Source organism: Alexandromys fortis, unplaced genomic scaffold (assembly GCF_014885135.2).
Source record: "Alexandromys fortis isolate MF-2015 unplaced genomic scaffold, M_Fortis_MF-2015_v1.1 scaffold_317, whole genome shotgun sequence".
Lineage (NCBI taxonomy): Eukaryota > Metazoa > Chordata > Mammalia > Rodentia > Cricetidae > Alexandromys > Alexandromys fortis.
Window position 1 is genome coordinate 897,724 of NW_026068201.1, and position 14,384 is coordinate 912,107.

Consider the following 14,384-nt stretch of genomic DNA (forward strand, 5'->3'; position numbering starts at 1 on the left):
TATTACCCCAATTGAAATTTTGTCTGTAATTATGAGAATTAATGATTCTCTATACCATTGTAAACAGAAAAGTCAAATGCTAAAAAATGCGCACTTTCTGAGGGAAAAACTGTGTGTTCTGTTTTTCCCAGAAGTTTATTATATATGATTATGCTATATGTGTTTGTTTGTAGAGACTGCCTAACATCTGAACATACAGAACCAGATAAACTCTTGCACCGTTGCTACCCCAACATTTTACTCTAGAGGAATGCTCCTGTACATGGATTCCAAGCAGGTTAAAAAGAAAAATCGCTGATTAGATCTCTGAGGAGCCAGGGAACGGGATGACGGCCACAGCTGCAGCGGAGACATCGAAAATGGAAGAGAAGCAGCAGCCACGGCAGGAGGCCAGCATAGAGCGAGGCAATGCTGACCCTGAAGACTGGATGAGCTCTGAGAGTGACCCTGAACAGCTGGGCTTTAAGAGTGGCCACAACAGCTGCCAACCTGCAGATACTCCGCGGAAGAAGAAAGAGATGCCCTCTAAGCCACATCGCCAGCTCTGTCGGTCACCCTGCCTGGACCGGCCAAGCTTCTCCCAGAGCAGCATTTTACAGGATGGGAAGCTCGACCTGGAGAAGGAATACCAAGCCAAGATGGACTTTGCCCTAAAGCTGGGCTATGCAGAAGAACAGATTCAATCAGTGCTTAATAAACTAGGCCCAGAATCACTCATTAATGATGTATTGGCAGAGCTTGTCAGACTTGGAAACAAAGGTGACTCCGAAGGGCAGGTCAACGTGAGTCTGGTGTTGCCCCGAGGGGCTAGCTCCAGAGAGATCGCAAGCCCCGAATTGTCTCTGGAAGATGAAATAGACAATAGTGATAACTTGAGACCAGTTGTTATTGATGGAAGTAATGTGGCAATGAGGTAAGCCTGGTGTATTTTTTTTTTTCGTCTTCCTTTAAAATGGAAATTGTCTTGCATTGCAGAGCACTATGAGAAGGTGTTACTTGTCTGTGTCTTGCATTCCTATAGGTGGACAGAGTCTAGAATTACCCTTCCCTTGCTTTTCCTTCTCCTCTGGAATTGCTACCAATTCTCCTGCAAGTATTTTTGACAAAACATTAGATATTAGTGATGCTTGAACAGAGACAAAATATTTAGTGCCTCTGTCCTGTTTTTTTCTAGATTAGTCATTCTCAAAACTGCTGCTTATGCATTGCCAGTTGAAGGCTTACTTTGGAACTTCCCATAATTCCCAATCATGAATACACAACGCTGGGATCTTTCTACTTTCAAGGCAAATGTGTGATGTGGACTTTTCTCCAACTTGACTGCACCCCCCCCCTTTTTCCTTCCCTCCCTCTCTCCTTCCCCCGTTTCCTTTTTCTCTCTTGGGTTTTTTGAGATGGTTTTCTTTGTGTAGCTTTGGAGTCTGTCTTGGAACTTGTTCTTCTGTAGACTAGGCTGGCCTCAAACTCATGCCTCCTGAGTGCTGGGATTGAAGGCATGCACCACCACCACCACCACTCAGCTATTTTGGACTCTTTTAAGGTCTTATAAATCATTCTGGTTTCTATACCTACTACCTGTATTCATGTCATTTCCCAGTGTAGAAACAACATGCTCCTTTTTGTCACACCCTTAAAATGCAACGTGTGTTTTTTTCTAAACTTGGTGATAGTGGTAGGATAAATATTTGCCTGCTAAAGATATCCATATGATAATCTCCGAAGCCTGTAAGTCTGTTAAGTATTAAAATAGACATTATATGTGTATTTAACTTGAGTTTGAGCTGGGGAAAGTTACCTTGTATGATTAAGGTTGGCCAAGAGTTGTCACTAGAGGCAGACAACAGGATCAGAATAAGTAGTAAGACGTGCTACAGACACAATAAGTGAAAAGTAAGAAGGAGCCATGAAGGCAGGAAAAGCTGGAAAGTATAAGGAAACACCTGAGGCCTGAAGAAAGAAAGCAGCCTTACCAAAGCTTCGGTTTTAGGTTTCTGGTCTCTTCAACTTTCAACGAGGAATTACTATACGTGTAGCAATTTGTTATAGAGCAACTAGGAAGCTAATCCACTGACTCCCGGTGAGACTGAATTAGTGATCACTGTGGCAGTCAGTGGGCTTGTTCCTCACAGACCTAAAACTAGAACTACCAACCAAGTGTACCCGTCCTGGATAGATAACCAGATAACCGAAAGATCCAAGAATGCCAAGAATGTCATAGAGATAGCTTTGCAGCTGTGCTGGTTGCCACACTCCTCAGAAGAACCGAGATAAGAACCAGTCTAAATGTCCACAGAGCAATATGGAAATTATGATGTCTACAGAAAAGAGTTTTTCTTGATTTTGTTGTTGTTGTTTGTGTTTTGGAGACTGGGTTCTCTGTCTGTCCTGTCTGTCCTGGACTTCACTCTGTAGACCAGGCTGGCCTTGAACTGACAGAGTTCCAGTTGCCTCTGCCTCCTAGTGCTGGGATAAAAGGCATGCACCACTGTGCCCAGCTCAGAATAGAGTTCTGTTTGAAGGAAAATTGAGTGAGATTATCATTTTAAGTAAAATAACTGAACTCAGATTCAGAAAGAAGAAAAACTGGATTTTTCTTCTTTGTAGAGAATAAAAATGCATAGCTCTTATATATGACACATAATAGGGAAGGAGTATGATGGAGGAGGAACGGTTCTAAACTGAAGAGGGGGGAGAAAAGAGTGTACTGAAATGAAAAAAAGATTATCACATATTTTTTCTTATATGCATAACCTAGGCTTACATACATACATATATGTGTGTGTTATGTTCTCCCTCCCCCTCTCCCTCTCCCTCTCCCTCTCCCTCTCCCTCTCCCTCTCTCTCTCTCTCTCTCTCTCTCTCTCTCTCTCTGTGTGTGTGGTCACACCACAGCAAATGAGGATGTTAATGGGAGGAAGAAAATCATTGAAAGGCAAGAAGAGGGAGAATTTACTAGTAATTTTTCTCATTTATATGGCAAGAGCTGACACAAAAGGATGAATGTTGCTGTTCAGACACTGCTCTTTTATTCCGTCAAGGACGGCGGTTCATTTAGAGTGGCTCTTCACCAGTTAAGTCTTCCTGGAAACAGCCTCACAATCACAGCCAGAGATGTATTTTCAAGGAAACTCCAACTCCAATCAAGTTGACACTCAAGATTAGTCTCCACAGCTCCACTACTTGTCAACTTTATAGCCCAATACATAACTTTAAACCATAACATTCTGGCTCACGACCCTTAAGTCTCAGTTTCAAATGCATTTAGTTCATCCCAACACTATTCTAAAGCATAAATTCTTTTCTAAGACCCAAGAAAATCTCTAGATCTGAGCAGTGGTGGTGTAAGCCTTTAATCGTAGCACTTGGGAGGCAAAGGCAGGTGGATCCCTGAGTTCAAAGCCAGCCTGGTCTACAAAGTGAGTCCCAGGACAGCTAGGGCTATAGAGAGAAGCCCTGTCTTGGAAAATAAAAAAAGAAAGAAAAGGGAAAGAAAATCTCTTAACTGTGAGTATCTATAAGAATAGAAAACAAGTTAGATCCTACCAACATACAAAGCTCCAGAATAAACATTCCCAGTCCAAAAGGGAAAAAAAAAACAGATAATAACAAGTAAAGATCATATCAAAGCAAAAGTAAAACCTATCAGGAGAAACAGCTTGATTAACCTTGATATCTCATAGGTTGTACTGATGATGGCTTCATCTGAGCTCCAATGAGCTTGAGAATCCGTACCTCTCCATGACTGCTACCTGTAACACATATAGCTTCTCTTTAATGATGACTCCATTGGTCCCCTCACCTTTTCTCCGTAGATGTCGTTATAGTACCTCCAACATCCTGGAGTTTCCATTGCAACTTACAGTTTACCTTCCCTGTTTCATGCAATGGACTTTTAGGGTCACCTTGAAAGTAGATTAACCGGTCTCAACACCTCTTAGGAATCTTGGTACAAGACTTGATTCCTAAGACTTTCATTTCCTATGTCTCTAAAAACATCAGCCTGGTGCTTCCCAGCTCATCTGGGATATCAAGATGTGGTCTAGCTCGGTTCCATCATGGCAGTATTAGCCTTTGCAGGCCTTTGTTGCTGAACCTCGGGAAACGCTTTCCTAAACAGTTATTTTTTTGAGCAGAGAAACCCTTCTGCTGCATTTTCAGTTCAGGTTCTCTCCTTACAAATGTTTTTACATTGTCACAATATGGAACCTTACACGGGGGAAGTATTGCTCTAAAACACCGTGCCTCCTCAAGAGAGTTTTCTCTTTAATGAGCCTAGTGTCGTTAACATTTACAGATACTTTGTCTTCACCTTCTTTCTTCGCAGCATTAATCCTACTCTTTTCTTCACATTTTTCCTACCTTTATGATCTTCATTTTCCTTTTTTAAAAGATTTATTTGTATATTTATTTGTGTGTAAGTGTGTCCATGTATGCATGTGACTGCAGGAACCCATGGAGGCCAGAAGAGGGCATTGGACCACCTGGAGCTTAAGTTACATGTAGCTGTTAAACCACCTGACTCTGGTGCTGGGAACTGAACTCCCAAAATTTTAATCATTACATTTAAATTCAGTCTATTATTCAGTGAATTCTAGCAGAATGGGGCTCAAGAAATAGCTCAGTCATTAAGGGTCCTGGGTGCTCTTCTGGATGACCCAAGTTCACATTCTTCAATATTATTCATTTTTCCTTTTATTTAACATTGTTCTTTTTCCTTTTCCATGCCCACATTCCTTATTTTATTTTTTAAATTAAATTGCTCCTATTGAATGTGTACCTTTATAGCTTATTCTGCATTATCATTGCCACTTTATTTGCTATTGTTATTTGGCTTGGCTAGATTTAAATTGTTTAAATTTTTTTCCTTATGATTTAGTTTGGTGGTGTTGGTTGCACAGCAGTTTGGTTCTTTCTCTTTCACTGTTGTGGTTGAGACCTCAAAGTAAGGCTGATCAGTAAAGTATCCCCAAAATAAATGAAGAAGGGACACTCACCTCAACAAATGCACAGATTAAACTTTTTGGTGGAGGAAATGTTGAAAGAGAGTATTATTTGGGCTGTAGCATAGTTGCTGCTTACTGCGCTTCTGCACATCTACAGTAAGATAAAGAAACAAGGAGAGGGGGCTGGAGAGATGGCTCAGAGGTTATTGTTTGCTGCTCTTGCAGAGGCCTGGAGTTGAGGGATTTAAGACCTACTCCACAAGTTGAAACCCATTGCTTGCATGTTATTGGGGTCTAGAACCTGAAGGACAGGTCATAGATCCTAAGGGAGAGGTACTTTTATTATTTTCCTAAATGAGCATAATATTAAACTGACTCCTTATGATTTATCATTATACCTATAGGCTAGTATGTAGGTCAACCCTCATCAGAGAAGCTTTTTTAGTAGATGGTGATTAACACAGAGACACACAACTGATGAAGGTGCAGAGAATGAGAGACTGTGGAATGGTCAGACCTGAGTGAGATGTCTATATTACACCCACACACACATACACACCTAAGACTCAGAGAACATCGCAGAAAGAATGTAAAAATATAGGTGGTGGATGTGTACAAGGAAATCATTTTCTGGACACCTCAGGGAATTTGAACATATGAATTCACAGCACTTGAGACAACATTCACAAGATCTATGCAAGTTAAAGCCTGAAAAATGTCTAGCACGGAGAGGGGAGTTCACTCAGTCCCATTCCTAGATAAGCAGTCATTAGTGTAATGGAGAAATTAAAAATACTGCAGGATCCCTGGCAGCTGTAGGCAGCAGAAATGCTGCAGGTCCCCAAGTGGTGGTAGCGGGCCATGTGGCGGGAGGCAGCAGGCCCTGCTTCTTGTCCCCGAGTGGTGGCTGGTCCCAGGAAGGGAGACACGTGGTGGGCGGGCAAGAGATGGAGACATGGAAAGGTACACCATGCAGAGTGAGGTTATTTAGGGGGTTATGGAAGGGAAAAGGAGAAGGGGAGAAGAGGAGAGAGACAGAGAGAGAGAGAGAGAGAGAGAGAGAGAGAGAGAGAGAGAGAGAGAGAGAGAGAGAGAGAGAGAGAGAGAGAGGAGAGAGACAGGAGAGAGAAGACAGACACAGGAGAGAGAGACAGAAGCTGGGGAAGGGGGAGAAGTGGGGAGAGAGGCAGAAACAGAGGGACAGGGAGAGAGAGAGCTGAGGCTGGAAGCTGAAGAAGAGCCTGCCTCAGAAGATGGGGAGGGAGTGGGCGTGGCTCGTCTCTTAAAGAGACAGAACAATCATTACAATAAGCACTTTATAGCTTCTGGGAAAGGAAAACTTTATTTTTTTAGGGGTATATCCCCTTGTGAGAAGACCAAACTCTAGTTAAGACTAACCATCCAAGAATATGTGAGCAGTATAATCTGTACTTAATGGATTAATAAAAATGTACACAAAGTTGGATAAGGAAGGAAGGATGGATCTTCAAGGAATGGGGGTGTATAATCAAGATGGATTGTACAAAGTTCTCAAAGATCTAAATTTAAATGAGAAGATTATGATCTATAGCCAATATTTTATCTGCATATTGAGATATTGTTTAATTTATTTCTTATGACTGAAAACAACTAAAAGAATTGTCCTTTTTCATTATCTTAGTTTTAAGTCACTCAACATACTTGAAGCTTTTTCTCAAGAGATGCAAGGAGATGAGTGATCCAAGTGGAGACATTATTTAAAATAGAGGTTCAAATCTTTAATAAATAAATAAAAATTAAAAAAATTGAAAAAAAATAAAATAGAGGTTCAGTTTGAAAGGAAACTCTGAATAAATAACAATGGTGGCACAGCACTATGAATGTACTTAATCCCACTGAATTACTTGCAAATTTCTAAATGATATATTTTATGAATGTATATATCATGAGAATGAAGACATAAAAATGAAAAACTATTAAAACAAGGAAGCATGAACAGTTCCATAAAAAGCAGTGAGACTGAAAGAAGAATAATCTCTCAACAGAGAAGCTCACTACTGGGCAGGTTCAATATGAATTCTACCAAATCATTAAGTAATAAGTACTACTGATGTTTCTCAAACTAGTCTATAAAGCAAAAGAGAAAACATGCGAAAAATTTTCATTCTGTGAAGGTAGTATTACCCTGACACCCAAACTAGACAACACAGCAACACTGATGAGCACTGTTACAAATATTCCCAATAAAATACTTGCAAACTGGATTCAACACGCTAAAAAGATAGTCTTAGCTGACTAAGTTGGTTTACTTTCCAGATGTAAGCATTGCCTAACATGTGCACAGTGTTGCTGTTGCCCTAGGTAAGGAATGGATGGATTATGTTTTCCAGACTGGTAGTAGCAAACAATGTTTTTTTTTTTTTTTTTTTTAAGAAGTAAGCAGAGTAAGACAAATTATTGCTTTAGAAGCCATGGAACATTAGAGAGGAAACATAAATCTGTTCACACATGCATTAGGGATGCCAATCCGAATGGTCTCAACTTTGCTATTGGGGAGAGAGAATCAGAGAGGCAACTGAGGGAGTCAGATGCAGAGACTCACAGCCAAACATTAGGTGGAGCTGGGGAATCCTGTGGAGGAGGAGTTGGAGAAAGGAGCAGTTGGAGCCAGAGGGGTCATGGACACCACAGGAAGGCTAATCAGTTAACCTGGGCCCATAGGGGTTCACAGAGACTGAATCAACTACCCAGGACCCTGCATTGGACTGACCTAGGTACTCTGGATATATGTTACAGTTGTGTAGCTTGGTCCTCTTGTGGGACTCCTAACAGCAAGAACAGGGGGTATCTCTGACTCTTTTATTGACTTCTGGGACCCTGTTTCTCATACTGGGTCGCCTTGCCCAGCCTTAATACATGGGGAGGTGCTTAGTCTTACTGCAACTTGATATGCCATGCTTTGTTGATACTCATAGGAGATCTGCCTGTTTCTGAATGGAGATGGAAGAGAAGGGGACTGGAGGTGGGAGGGGGAAATGGGAGAGAGGGACTGAAGTGGAGGATGGGGGTAGGCTGTAGCTAGGATGTAAAATAAATAGATGAATTTTAAAATTCTTTTAAGAATAACAAATAAATGATCACACCTTGAAAAATATTAAAATAAACGCAATACAACACACACATAGGCTCACAGACAGAAATTAGATAGGATCATCTGAAGAGGAAGAAAGGGCTTTGATACATTTCAACATTTTTTTTTGTGAGAAAAAAGCCCTGGAACTAGAAAATAACAGTATGAACCTCAACAGTATAAAGTGTATACACAACAAATCTGTAGCAAGTCTTACAATAAATAGGGAAAATGCCAAAATGTTTTCTCTAAAATTAGGAACAAGAGTGTATACTTTCTCTTCTCCATCGTAATTAAACCTTAGCTAGAGAAACAAGCCAAGGAAAAGTGACAGATGTATGTGTGTAACTCCATAGACTCTATTAGAAAATTCTTAGATCCAATAAATTATTTCAACAAAACAGGGTAAACATCAACATAGAAAAATCAGTATCTTTTCTATTTAACAAATGATAACGATACTGAAAAATAAATAGGTGGAATAATTCCATTTATAATAGCTCCCAAAGTACCTAGGACCAAGTACACATAACCATGAAAGTGATAGCGCTCTATAGTCAATGGTGAAGAAAGTTGCAGACACTGGAGGACTGAAACACATGCCTTCTTCTTGCATCAGCAACATCAGTGCTGTGAAGATGGCTATACTGGAAGTAATTTACAGATGCATTGCTATCCCTCTCAACATTCTCATGACATTCTTTACAGAAATAGATTCCATCATCATGGTATCTTCATACATATGTATCATTATTCCTCATTCTCATTATTTTTCTGATCACCCATTGCCCTTCCCTATACCTCATCCCCTGCTTCAACTGGTTCCTTTATGTGTATATGTTGTGATGTATGTACGTGGGTGATATTGCCCGTGTGGGTATACGTGAGGCTGTAAGTTGTTATTTGTATTCTTTGATTGCTTTTTTTCAATTGCTTCTTTACCTAGGGTTTTTCAATGAACCCAGAACTTACCATTTTGGCTGAATTGGCTGGCCCTTGGGATTCACATATCTCAAACCCTCAAGCCCTGGGGTTACAGACTATTGCCACCCTGTGTTGCTACTTTGTTATACATATAGTTACATGTGTAATTTTAAGTAAACATAAAATAATATGATTCTCTGTGGCTTTTCCAAACATCCTGTGTTAATAATCCTGATTCTCTCATTTTGTAGTTCCCTCTCTTCTCACTCAACCTCATTTTCCCCATTTCTCCTTCACAGCACCTGTGTTCTACTATTCCTCTGTCTACAAAAGTCCCCTATGGTCCTTTTTTTTTTTTTTAACTTTCCTGGTATCTGCTATTATACTCACATCTTAAGTGCTAGGGCTAAGATCCACAAATAAGCTAGAGCAGGTGGCGTTTGTCTTTCTGGGTCTGAACTACCTCAGTTACCATCATATTTTCTGTAAATATACAATTCTACGTTTTCTGTCTATTTACCTGAAATTTTCATGATTTCACGTTTCCTTACAGCCGAATAGTATACTGTCCTACCACGTCTTTATTATCCATTCTATCGAAGATCATTTGGGTTGTTTCCATTTCCCAGCTACTGTGAATATGTTGGCAATGAACATTGCTGAACAATATCTGTGAAGTAGGATGCCTTTGCCAAGGAATAAATGTTGCTGGGCTATATGGTAGTTCTCCAAACTGATTTCCATAGTTGCTGCACCAATTTGCAATCCCACCAACAGTGAATGAGGGGTCGTCTTTCCTGACATCCTGGCCTATATTGGTTTTCAGGGTTTTCTTGATCTTAGCCATTCTGATGAGGGGGGTACTCTAGGAAATTTTCATTTAAATTTCCCTGATTGTTGGAGGGATGGTGGGAGGATCTTTGGAGAGATAGGGAGGGAACTGGGAGGAGGAGAGGGAATGGGAATTTGGATTGGTATTTTTTAAGTAATAATAAAACAATAAAATAAATTTAAAAATTAAAAACATAATTTTCCCTGATTGCTAAAGATATTGAACAATTCTTGAGATTTTTTTCTAACTCATTGATATTCTTCTTTTGCTGTACAGATGTGTTTTAGTTTTATAAGGTCCCATTTGTCTATTCCTGGCCTTATTTCTGGACAAACAGAATCCTATTCAGAAATCTTTTTCAACATCTATAGCTTGTAGAGTAGTACATAGATTTTCTTCTAGGAGCTTCAAATTTCACACTGAGCTCTTTGATTCATTCATATTTTATTCAAGGTAACAGATATGAGTCGAATTTCATTCTTCTATATCTAGACATCCAGTTTTCCCAGCACCATTTGTTGAAAATGTTGGGTTTTTTTTTTCATTGTGTATTTTTGGCATCTTTGTCAAATATCACATGGTTGTAGTTACATACACTCATAATTGGGTCTTCTATTTGTACCATTGCTATGATTTGTGTTGCTGTAGCCCTGTAATGTATCTTAAAATGAAGAATGTTAATCTCCTCAATGTTCTTTATACTCAACATTACTTTGGCTACTCAGATTCCTAGAGTAGGAAGAGGGGACATACTGCAAAGTAATATAGCTATATGTGACAAACCAACAACCATCATTTTCTTAAATGGAGAAAAACTTGAAACAATCCCCTTGGAAACAAGACCTAGAAAGTAGTACCCTCTCCCCATTCCTTTTCGGGATGGTGCTTGAAGCATTGTCTAGGGCACTGAGACAAAAGGAGGAATTTAAAGGGATTCATTAGAAAAAAACAGTCCAATTATCCCCGTTTGCAAATGATATGATAGAATACATATGAGACAAAAAATTCCATGAAACTACTTCTAGAAATAATCAACTATTTGTAGTTTTTTTTTATCAGGATACAAAATCAACTTACAAGAAGCAGTATCCTTTTTATAGACCCCAAAGAATCAATGCTGAGAAGGAGCTCATGGAAACAGTCCCATTCACAGTAGTCCCCCAAAGTGTCTAGCAATAAACTTAAATAAGGACATGAACAACCTCTACAATGAAAGTGTGAAATCTCTGAAGAAAGAGTGAGGAAAACAGTAGAAGGTGGAAAGACATCCCATGCTCACGGATGGGTAGAATTAGTATTATGAAAATTACCAAAAGCAATGTAAAGATTGGAGAGATAGATAGATAGATAGATAGATAGATAGATAGATAGATAGAGTAACCTTGTACAAAAAAAGAAAAATGTCTGTCCTTAATCTCAGTACTGTGAAAGGGCTGGCGGGGTGTTTCTTTTTGCTGTCTGTTATTGATCCTTTTTTCTCTTGTTCTGTATTGTTTCGGAAGCCATGGAAATAAAGAAGAATTCTCCTGCAGAGGAATACAACTTGCTGTGGATTGGTTTTTAGACAAAGGCCATAAAGATATCACTGTATTCGTACCAGCATGGAGAAAGGAGCAGTCCCGCCCTGATGCACCAATTACAGGTACTATTTCAAATAAAAAATACCTTCCTCGAGAGTCAAAGATAAAAAGATAGATTGGAGAGAGGCAGGTGGTCTCAATTTAGATAATTGCTTTTCTAAGTTAATTTGCTTAAAATGTTTTTAGCAAGCGTATCTTTATAAAGTGATCCGTTATGAAACCACGCTTGATTTGTGGTACGTGATAGTTAAATAAAAACTTCAATTTAGAAAACCATGAAGCACATAATTGGAAAAAAAGAACATTATTTTTATTGAAATGGTTATACATACCTGAAATCCCAATACTCAATAGACTGAGGCAGAATGATGAATTTGAGACTAACCTGTGCCATATAGTGAGTACCAGGGCAATCTGACTGATAATAGATTTCAAGCAATAGGGAATAAATCTGGTTATGAATATGACTGATTTTTTCAGTAAACTAAAGGTTACATGATATATAGGCACTCTTATTTTGTATCAAAGAAACAAATGTGGGGTTTACAAGTTAGTGGTATCAGAGAAAGCAGCCAAAGACAGTTAAGAAACAATCTGTGTCTGAGGTAAAGAAGGTTCAGAGCCTAGAAATGATCACACTTTTTAAATCTCCACAAAAATATTTTTTTTTGTTCTTTTCACATAAGAATGAAATAGAGAATAACAATGAATGTGTAATAACACACTTAATTGGATTATGTTTGTCTTTATAGTAGCCAAATTCTAAAATGATTTTAAATATTTCTCTATGGAAGAAAGAGCTCATGAGCATATAGGTGCCTAAATTCCAGAAGAATCGTTATGTGCACCTCATGCAGGCAGCGCAGCACTGCGTTTCCAAAGGAACTACTCTGGAAGTCCCGTCAGTGAGTGGGTGGTTGAGTTCTGTCTCCATCTGCAGGGCAGGCCCTAGGCCCAGTGTAAGAGCACATCTCGGCACTGGTGAAGCCTAGTAAGCAAGTTATCGTTACTGATCAGTTGGATCCAAAATGGCCATCGAGAAGGCTCGGCAGGTAAAGGCCCTTGCTGCCAGCTCTGACAACCTGAGTTTAATCCCTGAGAACCAAATAATGGAAAAAGAACTAACCCCTGTAAGATGCCCTTTTACCCCTTCACACATGTCATGGCACACACACACACACACACACACACACACACAAAACAAACAAACAAATAAATAGATGGGTAGATAAATATATAAGTCAGTGTTTAAAGAAAAAGGAAGAAAAAAGTCACTGCTTAAATAATATAGCTTGCTGTCCCACTTTCATTTTGTCTTTCTTTCAGGAAACAGTAAAAACTGAAAGTCTCCATGAGCGATGGCTTAATCTCCTAACAGATATAGCCTTTGCTATATCAAACAGTCAAGAAGCTAGGGATGAGGATAGAAATCAGCGGTAGAGCACCTGCCTACCATGCTCTTGATTCTGGGTTTCAATCCCATGCTTCAGACAAAGGACAAAACAAATATCAAGAAAGCTAGGGTTAGCTGAGCGTGCTGGTACACATCGGTTATCACTGCTCTTGGGACATTAAGATAGAAGAATCTGAAGTCCCAGGCTAGCTTGGACTGCATAGTAACACTGTCTCAAACAAAAGAAAGAAAAAGAATATTAGATCAAATGTTAGTTCTTTCTCTTTGTGACAGTTTTTAAAAATTAGTGTCTGAATCTAGGTTTGTTTTTTGTTTTTTGTTTTTTGTTTTTTTTCATTTTACTGAAAGAATTAAACTAAAGTCTGAAAGAGAAGATGACTAAGTCACAATTCTATTTGATGTCACAGGCAGAAAAGTAGCACACCTATTCTCCAATTACAAATAAAAGATTTATATAGATAATATGATAATATGGGGATAACATGGTTTATTTCCAAAATAAATGTTTTCTACTATGTGGCATATTTTGATAGATCAAGATATTCTACGTAAACTGGAGAAGGAAAAGATTCTCGTCTTCACACCATCCCGAAGGGTCCAAGGCAGAAGGGTGGTCTGCTATGACGATCGGTTCATAGTAAAATTGGCTTTTGATTCTGATGGCATCATCGTGTCCAATGATAACTACCGAGACCTTCAAGTTGAAAAGCCGGAATGGAAGAAGTTTATAGAGGAGCGGTTGCTGATGTATTCTTTTGTGAATGATAAGTGAGTTTCTTTCTAGTAAACTCTAAAGAGTTCATCACAAGTTTTGAGGAGTACTGCATTAATTTCAGTTAACGTATACTGAACACCCACTCTCTACCCTGAAGTCTGCTGGTGGCTACAAAGACAAAAGATTGACTAGGAAGCAGGACTCACCCTCAAGGGACTTAAAGATAGGAGAAGAAAGGTAGAGATGGGGGGAGGGAAGAGAAAATAATGGCAGGATGCTAAAAGTTGCTCTATCTCTTGAAATGAATTCTCCAGAATAAAGTGGGCTGCTGGGTATGTCATGTGAAAGGAACACTATGAGAAAATCTACAAAGGTATGAAAGTGGCTGGTGTATACAGACCATGAAAGAAGGATGCACACGGAGATCATCCTTCCCGTGTGATCAAGTAGAAAGAAAGGGAAGAAACAATGGCTTGTCCTTAGACAGCTGAGGGGTAGAAAGCACCAGTAGAATGCCATGACAATGGGGCAGAGAAGGCGGGCCTGAGCCCTTACAAGCGTGCTGGTGACAGAAGGAAACAATTCACCTCTCACTGGCTTGCTTTCAGATTCATGCCTCCTGATGACCCTTTAGGACGCCATGGTCCGAGCCTTGAGAATTTCTTAAGAAAGAGACCTGTTGTCCCTGAGCATAAAAAGCAACCATGTCCTTATGGTGAGTACGTCCCGACAGAGTTGAGTTCTGTACGAAGGGAAATGGGCAGATTCTTAGAATGCTTTTCCTTTCCACGTTTCTTTTTCAAGTGAGAAATCTTGGCTTGTCCACTTTCTGTGAGTGAAAATCTGGGTCTTTATGTACTCCCAGCT

General features: G+C 39.5%; 1 protein-coding gene across 4 annotated transcripts in view; it reads left to right on the top strand.

The window, feature by feature from the left end:
- The window catches only part of Zc3h12b (zinc finger CCCH-type containing 12B), a 199,442-nt gene that overhangs the window by 179,874 nt on the left and 5,184 nt on the right, over positions 1-14,384 (top strand). For all 4 annotated transcript variants that reach the window (XM_050129930.1, XM_050129929.1, XM_050129928.1 and 1 more), the window contains 4 exons: positions 174-913; positions 11,311-11,450; positions 13,336-13,570; positions 14,126-14,232. In XM_050129930.1, the coding sequence (XP_049985887.1) occupies positions 327-913; positions 11,311-11,450; positions 13,336-13,570; positions 14,126-14,232 (1,069 nt within the window). In that variant the 5' untranslated portion in view covers positions 174-326. The remainder of the gene's footprint in view (positions 1-173; positions 914-11,310; positions 11,451-13,335; positions 13,571-14,125; positions 14,233-14,384) is intronic.